General features: G+C 41.3%; 1 protein-coding gene across 3 annotated transcripts in view; it reads left to right on the plus strand.

Annotated features, from left to right (window-relative positions):
• MOCOS (molybdenum cofactor sulfurase) overlaps positions 1-12,746 on the plus strand; it is a 50,062-nt gene that overhangs the window by 21,320 nt on the left and 15,996 nt on the right. For all 3 annotated transcript variants that reach the window (XR_008529994.1, XM_054583544.1, XM_054583545.1), the window contains exons 8-10: positions 809-1,264; positions 2,835-2,997; positions 10,072-10,150. Coding sequence is in view for 2 of the 3 variants with exons in the window: in XM_054583544.1 (XP_054439519.1) it covers positions 809-1,264; positions 2,835-2,997; positions 10,072-10,150 (698 nt within the window). In the remaining variant the exon portion in view is untranslated. The remainder of the gene's footprint in view (positions 1-808; positions 1,265-2,834; positions 2,998-10,071; positions 10,151-12,746) is intronic.

Raw genomic sequence — 12,746 nt, forward strand, 5'->3', positions numbered from 1 at the left:
AAATAGTTTCTAACTTACATTTCTTTTGGTTGCCACTAAATATTGTATATACTAGATCTCAACCAACCATGAACTGGATTTTATTTAAAAGAGAGAGAGCAGAGCTCAAAACACAAACAACTGAAGTTCCAGTTTTTTTGACCTTATGGAATGCCATGGCCTCATCTCTTTGGACGACTGACCTGGATTTAGTGCTAGGGGAGGAAGACGTCCCGGGCAGTGACGACACTGGGTAGCTGAGCTTGGAGAGGCGTGGGGACCCTCTTGCCTTTCTTTCCCCACTGCGCAGCAGGGACACTCAAATTTCCTTTGGCTTTCGCAGTGGCCTCAGGATGGTTGTTTGGAGGGCAGCATCTCTGTCTTGCCCTGTTGTCAAAGGGCAGCTCTCAGGGCTACGGGTCTCCCCGTGGTTGAGAGAGGTTAAGGGGCGTGGCCAGCAGGTGTTCTTCCCACCTCAGCCCTGCCTGGACCATGAAGTTGACCCCTCAGTGCTTCTGAAGCTTTGATCTATCTTTTGATACCTCTCTCTGTGTGCAACTCTGGGTAAATGCTTTCCATGAAGTATTTCTGTTAAGCTTTTAATAACCCCTAGAGATTGGTGTTGACCTCATGTTGCACTTTAGCAAAGTGTGGTCCAGAAAATGAGCCCCTGCAATTAAGAAACTGTCTCGGGCACCTAGCACACGTTAAGAGTTGCAATTCCATTTTCTGGGTCAATTTTACGTTATAAAGTGAACAAAATTTGTTTTACAAAACTGTTTCCAATTTATCTGTGAGGAGTGGCTGACCTATTTCCCTTTTCTTCTAGGCGGGTCATGTCTGTGGAGATGATGTAGACCTCATAGATGGGCAGCCTACAGGATCTGTGAGGATTTCATTTGGATACATGTCTACTCTTGAGGATGCCCAAGCCTTTCTCAAGTTCATCATAGCAACCCGACTGCGCCCATCAAGTAGCCAGTCTGTCCCTAAGGCCACCCCTGGGGAGACTAGAGCCCTGCCAGCAGAGAGTGAGGCTCAGAATACCATGCCGACCACCATGCACAGATGTAGTCCCTCACCTCAGGCAGACGCTCTCACAGACCCAAGGCTTTGGAATGACTTGCCCACTGCTGTGGAGGCTATAGGTTTGTACTCACCTCTTCCAGAGGCCACTAGGACCCAGGAGACCCCTTCAGAGAAAGGAGTCCTGGATGGAGACCTTGGGGCTCAAGTCATCACCAACCTTTACCTCTACCCAATCAAATCCTGTGCTGCATTTGAGGTAAGGCATTTTGTTTTTTCTTTTCTTTCATTTTTTATTCTCACTCGAGGACGTGCTTATTGACTCTAGAAAGAGGATAAGGGAGGGAAACAGAGAGGGAAAGAAGCATCATTGTGAGAGAGAAACAAGTTGCTTCTTGCATGCACCCCAACTGAGGACCAAACCTGCAGCCCAGGCATATGCCCTGACTGGGAATTGAACCCAGACCTTTCTGGTTATGTGGTGACGCCACACATCATCACATAACCAACTGAGCCACACGGCCAGGGTAAGAGAGGGGTTTTAATGACAGAACAGAGAATGCTTCTTTTTTTGTTTATTATGGGTTGTTTTTTTTTTGACAAACTGAAGAAAAAAGTACAGAAAGTAAAGAAAAAAATGCAGAATATCCTACTCAACTTCAGAGTATTTTGATATATCTGGTTTGGGCTGATTTGTGAACATGGCTCTGCTTGTGGGGACTCTTGAGAGAACTCTGTCTCAGAGTGATAAACATCTGGTTACTGCTAATAATTATGGATATAACTTTCACTGAACAGATGGGCTGGCTCCCTACTGAAGCATTTTATATGCTTTCTTTTATTTGATTCTTTTTTTAAAAGTACGTGTAATTTTGATTTATTCACACTGGCCAGCTAAAGTTGTGTTGGCTGTTGTCATTTTTTAAATTTTATTTATTTTTAGAGAGAGAGAAAGTGAGGGAGAAAGAGAGGGAGAGAAACATCAATGTGTGGTTGCCTCTCATGTGCTCCCTACTGGGGACCTGGTCCACAACCCAGGCATATGCCCTGACTGGGAATTGAACCGGCGACCCTTTGGTTCACAGACCGGCACTCAATCCATAGAGCCACACCAGCCAGGGTTTATTTGATACTTAACACGATAATGTGAGGTACATGGTAATGTCATCCCTGTTTTACAAATATGGACCCTGAGGGCTACTAAGATTAAGCACTTTATGCAGATCACCTGCTAATAAATGATAGAGTAGGGACTTGAACCCAGGTCTGCGGAATCCTTGGGTCCATGTTCTTATGTGACTTGTTCTGCTCAGCCCTCCATGTGGCAGTGAACTATGTTATGTTTTAAATTTAAAAAAAAAATTTTTTTTTAATTTATTTTTAGAGAAAGAGGAAGGGAGGGAGACAGAGAGGGAGGAAAACATCAGTGTATGAGAAACATCAGTTGGCTGTCTCTTGCACACCCTAATCTGACTGCGAATCGAACTAATGACCATTTGTTTGTGGGACAACACCTAACCAACTGAGTTACACCAGTCAGGGCTCACCCTTGTTCTTTCTGAATGTTGTACCATGCACATGCATTATCTGCTTCAGAAACAGGTTGAAGTGGAAAGTGGATCTGTACAGTGAATGGAAGTTATCTAGGTCCTACACTGTCTCCTTTGCATTGTCCTCTTTGTTTTACTGTCTTCTCTTTCTCCATTTCTTCCTCCAAGAGTATGCGCTGTATGCCTGAAGACCATCTGTATTTGCGCAGCCACTGTGCAATAATGTGAAGGTCATTTTGGAGGAGCCCTGACCTAAAATGTGCTTATCTTTTTGTTTAGGTGACCAAGTGGCCTGTAGGAAGTCAAGGGCTGCTGCATGACCGGAGCTGGATGGTTGTGAATCACAATGGCATTTGCCTGAGTCAGAAGCAGGAGCCCCGGCTCTGCCTGATCCAGCCCCTCATTGACTTGCAGCGAAGGATCATGGTCATTAAAGCCAAAGGTATGAAAACTGGGTTTTGTTTTCACAACACTCCTGTTAAGACTGGCTTTTATACTCACATGAAAGTAAGAGAGTGGTTTTTCCTCTACCAAATATTAAAATAATCTGAGAGTGAAATGATGTCGAGAAGAGACAACAAAAAACTTGTGACTGTTTTGTTACAAGAATTTTTTGGGGAAAGGTAAAAATCTAATGATACAATCAGAAAGTAAAGAAGCATAGCTTTTGAGATTATGTGATGTGCTGTTCACTTACATTCCTTTTATTTCCTTCAGTCATCATAATACAGGGGTGAGCAAAAGTTTGATTACAGTTCTTTATATGGAAAGATATGCAGGTTATGATTTTTAAAAATTTTATTGATTTTAAAGAGAGAGAGAGGGAGGGAGAGAGAAAAACATCAATGTGTTGTTCCACTTCCTTATAATTCATTGTATGTGTCCTGACTGGGGATCGAACCGAATTCTTGTGTGGGCTCTGACTGGGGATGAAACTGCAACCTCAGTGTGTGTGGATGACTCTAGCCAACTGAGCTACCCGGCTGAGGCTAGGTTATAATTATTACAATACCTTTATTAACTCAAAAGAACATCACAATGGCATGGTGCACTTAGGTATCAAATTGCTGGCCTTTGTTTTTTACATGTCTTACAGCCTTTGAAAATCAGTAAGCAAACCTGAATTTCAGGGACCTGCCTGGGTTAGCCCCACTGCCTCCTGAGGTGGTTGAATCCAAACATACTTCTGTCCACCCCTGTATGTATTACAAGCTCTAATTCTTCCATGCTGATTTTTACTAGAAACTATCTAACATATATTGAAGTACAGACCAGCTCTGTCCAATGGAACTTCCTGTGATGGTGGAAATGCTCATTATCTCTATTGTCCAGTTTGGTAGCCACCAGTCACAAGTGGCTACTGAGCACTTGAAATCTGGCTAGTGAGACTCCAGAACTGAAATTTAAATTTTATTTAATTTTGGTTAAATTGTTACATGTGGCTAGTGGCTATAGTGTTGGAAAGCACAAGGATAGAGAATGGCATGATATACAATTAGAGCATCCATTTTTTTTATAGACAATAAAGTTTTTATTCAGTCTCCAAGAAAGGAGAGAGGCATGGTGTGGAGAGATGCACCAGCATTGGAGGGTGAGGGCTTTGAGCTTTTATTGTATTATGTTTGGATTAAAAAAGGGCGGGGTTGCTGTTGTGTGGACCCTGGGCTTTGGGGACGGGGTACCGGGAGGCTGCCCTTTGTTCCAATGTTATCTTCCCCATGTGGCTGTAGGGAGCGGTTAGTTCTGTTCTTGCTTTCTAGTAATTTCCAGTCCTGGGGACTTCACAGAGCATCCAATTTTAACACATCTTTGTGTTTGGCCACATTTACTTCAGATGCCTCCCCCCCCCACCTCTTCCTATCTTTCTCCTTCTTCTCCTCCTCTTCCTCTTCTTTCTTTTAAGAAATAAAAACCATTACAGATATAGCTGAAATTCCCTGAGTGCTTCCCCCTGGTCTCACTCTTCCTCCTTCGGCACCCCACTTACTATTTGTAGACTATTCCAATGTCTCTCCTAACTTGTAGCTGAACTTTTGTATATATCACATTTCCATATATTTGTTTCTTGGCTGTAGGTATTCTATTCTGTTCCAGTGGTTTATTTTTCCTTGAGCCACTAGGTCAGTGTTATTACTAGCGTTATAAAAGGAGTCTTGATATCTGGTAGGGCACGTTTTTCTACTTTGTTCTTCCAAATTGTCTTGGCTATTCCTTGGCCTTTTGTTTTCCTTTGTGAATTTTAACACATACATAGACTTGTGTAGCCACTCCCACAATCAAGATAGGAAAATTCCGTAACATCAGAAAATTCTTTCATGCTGTCCCTTAGTGGTCTCCCTTCTCCTCACCCTTAACACCTGGTAATCAGAGATCTGTTCTCTGTCACTGTAGTGTTATTTTTGAGAATGTTATATACATAAAATCATACAGTAGATGATGTTTTGAGACTGGTTTCTTTCATGCAGCATGATGCCTTTGTGATCCATCTAAGTTATTACATGTATCAATAGTTCATTTGTTATTGCTGAGTAGTATTCCACTCTATGGATGTATTAGAGTGTGTTTATCCATTCATCTGTTGATGGACATTTGGGTTGTTTCCCGTTTTGAGTAAGGAGTAGAGTTGCTATAAGCATTCACATGCAAGTTTTGGGTAAATAGAAGTTTTCATTTCTCTAGAATAATTACTTAGGTGTGGATTGCTGACTCCTATGGTAAGTGTATATTTACTTTTAAAAGAAACTGCCAGACCATTTTCTAGAATGACCATTTTGCTGTTTTTCTGTATGCTTGCTGATTTTTCTGACTACTAGTTCTGTTTATTACTGAGAGAAGAGTGTTGGAGTTCCCAGCTATAATTGTGGATTTGTCTAAATTTCCCTTTTAATGCTGTTAGTTTTTGCTTCATTTAGTACTATTATTATTATTATTATTATGTCTTCTTGGTGAATTGTTTTTTCTTTAATAATGTCCCTCTTTATACATGGTAATTTCTCATGTGAGTATGAAATTCTGTGTCTAATACCAATATAGCCATTCAGCTCTCTTTTTTTTAGTGTTTGCAAGGTGTATTATTTTCAACCCATTCATTTATTTCTTTCAGTATCATTTATATTTATTTAACATACCATAAAATGTTTCTGTTTAGAGTATACAGTTCAATTTTCTTTTGTTTATTCACAAAGTTGTTCAGCCATCATCACAATCAATTTTAGAACATTTCCATCATCCAAAAAGAGAAACTCCACCCCATTAATAGTCACTCCCCCTTTCCAATCTCATCCCCATCCCTAGGCAACCACTAATCTATTTTCTGTTTCTAAGGATTTGCCTATTCCAGATGTTTCACATGAAGGGAATCATACAACGTATAACTGGATTCTTCCACTTAGCATAGCTGTTTTCAAGGATCATTTATATTGTTGGATAGTATTCCATTGTATGGATATACCATATTTTAATCCATTAATCAGTTTATGGATATTTTATATTGCTTCTACTTTTGGCTATTAGGAATAATAGTGTTATGGTTATCTGTATACAAATTGTTGTTTTGGGTATACACCTAGGAGTGAAACTGGTGGGCCATATGGTAACTCTATTCTTAACGTTTCCAAAGTGGTTGCATCACCATTTTGCATCCCCGCCAGCAAGGCATAAAGGTTCTAATTTGTGCACATTTTCCTCAACACTTGTTATTTTCTGTTGTTGGTTTTTAATAGCCATCCTAGGGGTGTGCCGTGGTATCTCATGTCACTTTGATTTCCACTTCCCTAATGATAATGATGTTGACCATCTTTTCATGTGTTTCTTGGCCATTTGTATATCTTCTTCAGGAAAATATCTATTCAAATTCTTTGCGTATTTACTTCTGAATTATTGACTTGTAAGAGTTCTTTATTCATTCCAATACAAGTCCCTTTTCAGATCTAATATTTTCAAATATTTTCTCTTATTATATAGGTAGCCTATTCCTCTTCTTGATGGCTCCATTTTACTTTTAATCTGCCTATACCTTTATATTTAGAGTGGCTGTATCCAGCATATAGATGGCTCATGCTCTTTTATCCATTTTGACAATCTCTGTATTTTCAGTGGTGTGTTCTGTTGGGATTTTGATTGCAAAATCATGTATTTTTAAATTATATATTTGTAATTATACTTTGGTTGTAATGCCATATATTCATTTCAGGAGAATTTATGTCATATACTGTTAAGTCTTTATATGTAAATAGTATTTCTCTTCATTTAAGACTTCTTTAATTACTTCAAATTTTAATAATTGTTTCCAGAAAAGTTTTGCACATTTTTTGGTTATAGAGTAGTTCAAGTGTTTCAAATACTATTTTTCTATTAAGTGGTTATTTTCTATTAAATGGTTATTAATGCCATATAAAAACACACAATTTTTGTGTATCTGTATTTTACCCAGTAACTTTTCTTGCATTTTCGTTAGTTTTATTAGTTGATCTGAAGATTTTTCTTGCATGTTCTGTGTAAATAGGCATGTTATCTAATAATCATAGCTTCATACTTTTTATTCTAATTTTTATTTCCCTCTCTCTTTTTCTTTAATCTTACTTCATTTGCTAAGAATTCTTGTATAATGTTGGAACAGTGATGGAAGATATCCTTCTTTATTACTGACTTGAATAGAATGGTTCTAAAGTCTCAAAAATAAGGATGATGTTTACTATAGGTATTTGATTGATTTGCTTCATCAGGCTAAGTAGTCCTTTTCTTATTTAACGAAAAGTTTTACCATGAATAATAGTTCCTTTTTTAAATTGTTTTGTTACAGTTGTCCCAATTTTCCTGCCATTGCTCTCCCTACCCTGCCCACCCCCACTCCCACAGTCAATTCCCACCCTGTCGTTCATGTCCACGGGTCATTTATACCTGTTCCTAGACTAGACCCGTCCCCATTTCCCTACACCCTTTTTCTCTTCCCCTCTCTCCCCTGGTTACTGTCAGTCTGTTCCTTGTTTCCATGCCTCTGGTGCTACTTTGCTCATTTGTTTGTTTTGTTCATTAGGTTCCACTTATAGGTGAGATCATATAGTATTTGTCTTTCACCAACTCGCTTATTTTACTTAGCGTAATTCTCTCCACTTCCATCCATGCTGTCCAGAAAGGTAGGAGTTCTTTCTGCTGCATAGTATTCCATTGTGTAAATGTACCAATCTTTTGATCCGCTCATTTAGTGATGAGCACTTAGGAATAATAGTCAGTTCTTACTGAATGCTTTTTCTGTACCTGTTGGCTATCATATTTTCCTCCTATATTCTATTAGTGTGATGTCTTACGTTAGCAGATTGTCTAGTACTGAATTATCCTTACACTCTTGGGGGAAAGAAAACACTACTTGGTTGTGAGCTGTTGATATAGCTGGTTGGCAGATATTTTATTTAGTAATTTTGTACCTATTTTTTTATTAGTGATACCGATATGTCACCTTTTATTGTACTTTTCTTGTTCAAGTTAGTGTACCTAGTGTAATAACATACAAAAAGAGTTGAGTGGATCATTCCACTTTCTATTCTCCAAAGAATAAAAATGTGTATCATAACTAAGTAGACGTTGTCCCAGAATGTAAGAAAAGAGAGAGAGAGAAAAAAGACTCTAAATACTCACATGTCTTCTGCTCCGAACTAGCAGCACTTTGTGAGGTGGTGTGGTGTCCCCCACACACATCAGATATTCTGCTCCCTTGCAGCAGCTGCCAGCACTGCGGGTGGAGTAACAGTGTCCTTTGGCAATGTATGACAGGACAAACGAAGAAATAAGCAATAAAACAGGCATTATAATGGTTCTATGTGTGGGACTTGTTGCTCTCTAAGGTTTTATGCATCTTGAGTCCAGAGGTTAGGCTCTTTTATTTCTGTATCTCCGAGCTGAACACAGGGCTTACTACGTAGGGAATAAACTCAGTGTCAATGAACTTTGTTTGGGACTCCTTGAGGTCAAAGCACGCGGGGACCCCAGATTGTGTTGCCTTAACCAGATGTCTGTGATGGCCTTTATGAGGCATCTGAGGGCCATATTTATGATCTTATGTGGTTCATGCGGAGTTTGGGTCAGGATAGAAAGAGGCTGAGCGCAGTCCTCCTGCCAGCTGCCCAAGGGTGTATTCGTGCCATGGTGCTTGTCCACGCGCTGTCACTTCTGCTGTGGTTACTTCCTTGTAACCGATGTTCCAGGCTCACTGCGCTGCTCTCCCAGGTGGGTGCATGCCTGGCACTGTATCATTCTTCCAGCACACCCTTCCGACATGGCAGCATCTATAATCACTCAGTGCAGCATATCCCTTCTCAAAGAGTCTGCAGAATTCTGGATTAGTTCCACTTCTGGCCTTCCCCCTGCAGGGACAGGTGTGTGGAACTGGCTGTGCATGTGTAAGAGGCAGATAAGCAGGGGACACAGTTCATGGAATATCTGTTACACAAATTTCGCTTCACTCTCTTTGTGGTGGTGAAAAGCCTGCTGTGATAGGCGCGCATCTGGGCAGCAGGCGTGACCTTAAGCTTCTGAGTACAAGGGTGTAGGAATTGTGCTGTGCTGCAAATGGTGAACCAGGACCAAGAAAAGCAGGGATGCAGGTGCGCCTAACATGTGCTTACCTGAGGGACAGTTTGAGTCGTACGGCGGGCAGTGTGACTGGCAGCAACGCGGAGAGGGCTGGAGGACACGGGGGCCACACAGGAGGGGGTCCCACTTCTTTTGTCCACAAATTCTACTCAGGGGTCTTGCATTCACATCTCTCCCCTACACTTTTAATGACTCATGCAGGATGAGAAGGAGAGCCGAGTGGCAAAGGGACTCAGCAGTTCCCGCCTTTATCAAAGGTCTTCCACTTCTCAATGGCATCAGCTCAATGTCTTTTAGTTTTATCTACATATTTACCTCTAATTTTATTTAGAGAATGAGTTCCACTTTAGCTGAGTAGTGGGTACATGAGTGTTAATTATTATTATTCTTTAACCTGTTACGCAGCAGTATGATATACTCCTTTATATGTATATAGAAAAGAATTTAAAAATGGCTTCCCAACCCCATTGACATAGTGACAGATTTTTTAAGCTAATGATGACTGGTGCAGGAATCCGCTTTGCTGCTGACTCCTAGGGGCTCCTGAGAAGGGACACTCTGTGCGGGCATCTTTACAGAATGAGTCTTCACAACTGCCTGTCTGTTCCTAAAGAATTGTAGGAGGCATAGAGAACAACGGCCTCGGGCGCAGACTCACCCACGGGTCGAGAAAGCTTTCGCAGGAATTTATAGTGTTCCAGGGACCGTGGATGTGACTGGCCAGTGCAGGGTCTCCCCTGCCAAAGCAGCTGGATGCACGTGCTGTAGGTGGTACTGAACATGACAAAGATTTGCAAGACCCAGACACTTAGTTGATTCAACCAACTTCCAGGGTCATTAAGAGTCTTGTGTATTGTATAACAATGGATTTTGACTTCCATAGTTGTTCTGCGTGGTGATAAATTTGCCTCTAACCTTTGTCCATCAGGAATGGAGCCCATAGAAGTGCCTCTTGAGGAGGATGGTGAAGGGGCTCAGATTTGCCAAAGCAAGGTCTGTGCGGACAGGTGAGACTCTGCAGCTGGTGAAAATCTCAGGTCCGTCCGCAGGAGACCAGAAGGGGGAAGAGTCCTCTGCTGAGTCCCGCCTGCTGCCACTCCCCACTCCCACGTGCACACTGCTCTCACCAAACTGGCTCCTTGCTGTCCTCCAAACCTACCAAGCCTGCTCCCTTCTCAGGACTTGGCACTTACTGTTTCCTGTGCTTGGAATGCTCTTCCCCCATTTAAACCTCCACGGACTTGCTCCCTCACCTCTGACAGTCTCGCTTCCATCAGGTCTCTGCCGAGAAGCTCCTTTGTCAGAGGCCCCCCCACCATGTCCCACTGAATCAGCCCCCTGCCCTCTGATACCCTGCTGCATTCTTCTCCTTTGCACTTATTGTTTCCCCAACATTTATTGTTAGTCCCTCCCCCTGGAATACCTGCGAGAAGGCTGACTGAGCGGGAAGGGCTCCATCCGTGTGCTTCCCCCAGAGCCGGGAACGGTGTGGCGTGAGGGCGGTGGGGGAGGCAGGGTGAGAGAGGGACAGTTCAGAGGAGGCCTGGGGAAGCTTGGGCAGGGTGGCTGCCAGACAGAGGTGAGGGCAGGGGCCTGATTTGTATTTTGAAAGGACTGGCTTGTGGGTGTAGAATAGTCAGAAGGGGATCAGGGTGGAAGTAGGAAGGACAGCTGAGGCAAGATGGGGCTTGGGCCAGGGTCCGGGAGAAAATCAGGCGGGTGTCGGGTATATATTCTGAAGGTAGACTCACCTGAACTGGCTGATGGATTGGATGTGGAGGCTGAGGGTGAGGGGGTGTCATGTCCCTCAGGTTGTATAATTTTCAGATAGCCCATAAACTATAGCTCATATAGTTGTGGACCATTGCCTAATCTGAGTTACTGATGATAAGTCATCTGCTAAATTCTAGGAAATTTAGAAAGTGAGGTTAAGTGTAATAATAGCATTCCTATTTTATTTCTTGATTGTGAATGTTTACAGTCAATAAACCTATTTATTGACTATATAATAAATCTATTTATTGACTATATTGAATACCTGCACCCCTTTTTATCTAAATCTAATCTGAACCCCGAAACTTGTGGAATAGCTACTTTTCTGATTGTGGGAATCTATCCAGTAGGTTCCCAGCTCATCTAATACCTCAACCAATTTACTCCCCAAACTAAAACAGTTAACTGTAACAGTTCACTAAAGATTTATATATAGAAGGCTTTAAAAATACTAATTGCCTATTAGTTAACACAATAAGCTCATTAGGAGACTTGTTTGTGCTCAGTAGATGGCGATGCTGCACAGCATGGAATCTGATTACATTTCCTTCTGTACTGCCTCAGCATGTAAGCTGTGAATGATGTGTTAAACACTAAAGCTATATCTAAACTGGGCTCAAATTTTAAGGATCCCTGGGCCTCAGTGGGATGATGAAGGGCTACCCCTCAGGAAAGATGTGAAGGTAGAGATCCTGCTGGGCCTAGCTGAGCATCATGGGCACCAGGCCATCCTAGGGCTGAGGGTTGAGCACAGGGTGCATCTTATCACCAGTACTTGTGCCAATATACATTCACGGTAGCACATCAAATTAGGACAATGAATCTTGGGTAAACGCTTTGGCCTGACACTATTGTAAATCTTCTCATAGAGAGAAGTATAGCCATTTAGGAATTCTTGCAGTTACTTATCAGGCTTATCCTGGTTGTACATTTCCCTCAGGTGCATCTGAGAGGGTTGCCATTTTTCTGGTTAATAAAGCTTTTCATATAGCTAGACATTAGGCTTCTTATGCTTGGAACCATGAGTACTTAATACAATGAAAATACAACTTGGCTCTCAAAGCACCAGAGAGAATGTGCTAAGAAGTGAGGTTTCATTCTTCTCTTCTCTTCAGAGAAGAGAAAGGCAACTTTTTTCCAGTAAAAATTAAGGATAAAATAGGTTTGCAATAATATCTGTCTTATAGGTCCAGTGCAAGATATTGGAAATGTTTCATATAAAATTCTGGTGATGTGCAGATTTAAAAATTTTTAAATTTGAAATTCTATTCAAAAGTTCTAGAAGACTGCAGAGTTTTAGAACCAGGTCAATAAATGTACTTCCCTTGGGAATTTATAAACAGGGGCATAGGGTGGGTTTTTGTTTTTGTTTTTAACAAACCAAACATGTCAGTCCATGTGGTCTGGCTATGAGAGAAAATATTACAGTCAGGCCCATATTAAAAAACCCAAGACACACGTCTAGGTGCAAGGGCTTCTTAAAGCCAAATATCGGTCTAGAAAGTCTAAAATTCCACGGTTTGTTTTCTCAGTGGCTATAATTTATATAAACACTGTCTTTCAAGAGGAACTTCTAAATCTTTTTATCCAATCTTAAAGCTTTGCACAAGCTGCAGATCTCAGGTCTACCTGTGCCTTGGAAATCTCCCCACAGCTTCCTAAGCATACCTGTCACATTAGGCTTCCTTCTGGCTGGGGGCTCGATGATTTCTATCATATATCATATCATATCATATCATATCATATCTCATATCATAATCTCATATCATGTTTCGTTCTGCCATTTAGATTGTTACTTAAAGAAATGTTATGTAACATTCACCATTCCCC

Source organism: Pteronotus mesoamericanus, unplaced genomic scaffold, assembly GCF_021234165.1.
Source record: "Pteronotus mesoamericanus isolate MK-2021 breed Mesoamerican mustached bat unplaced genomic scaffold, CSHL_Meso_final contig_74, whole genome shotgun sequence".
In the NCBI taxonomy this organism is placed as follows: Eukaryota; Metazoa; Chordata; class Mammalia; order Chiroptera; family Mormoopidae; genus Pteronotus; species Pteronotus mesoamericanus.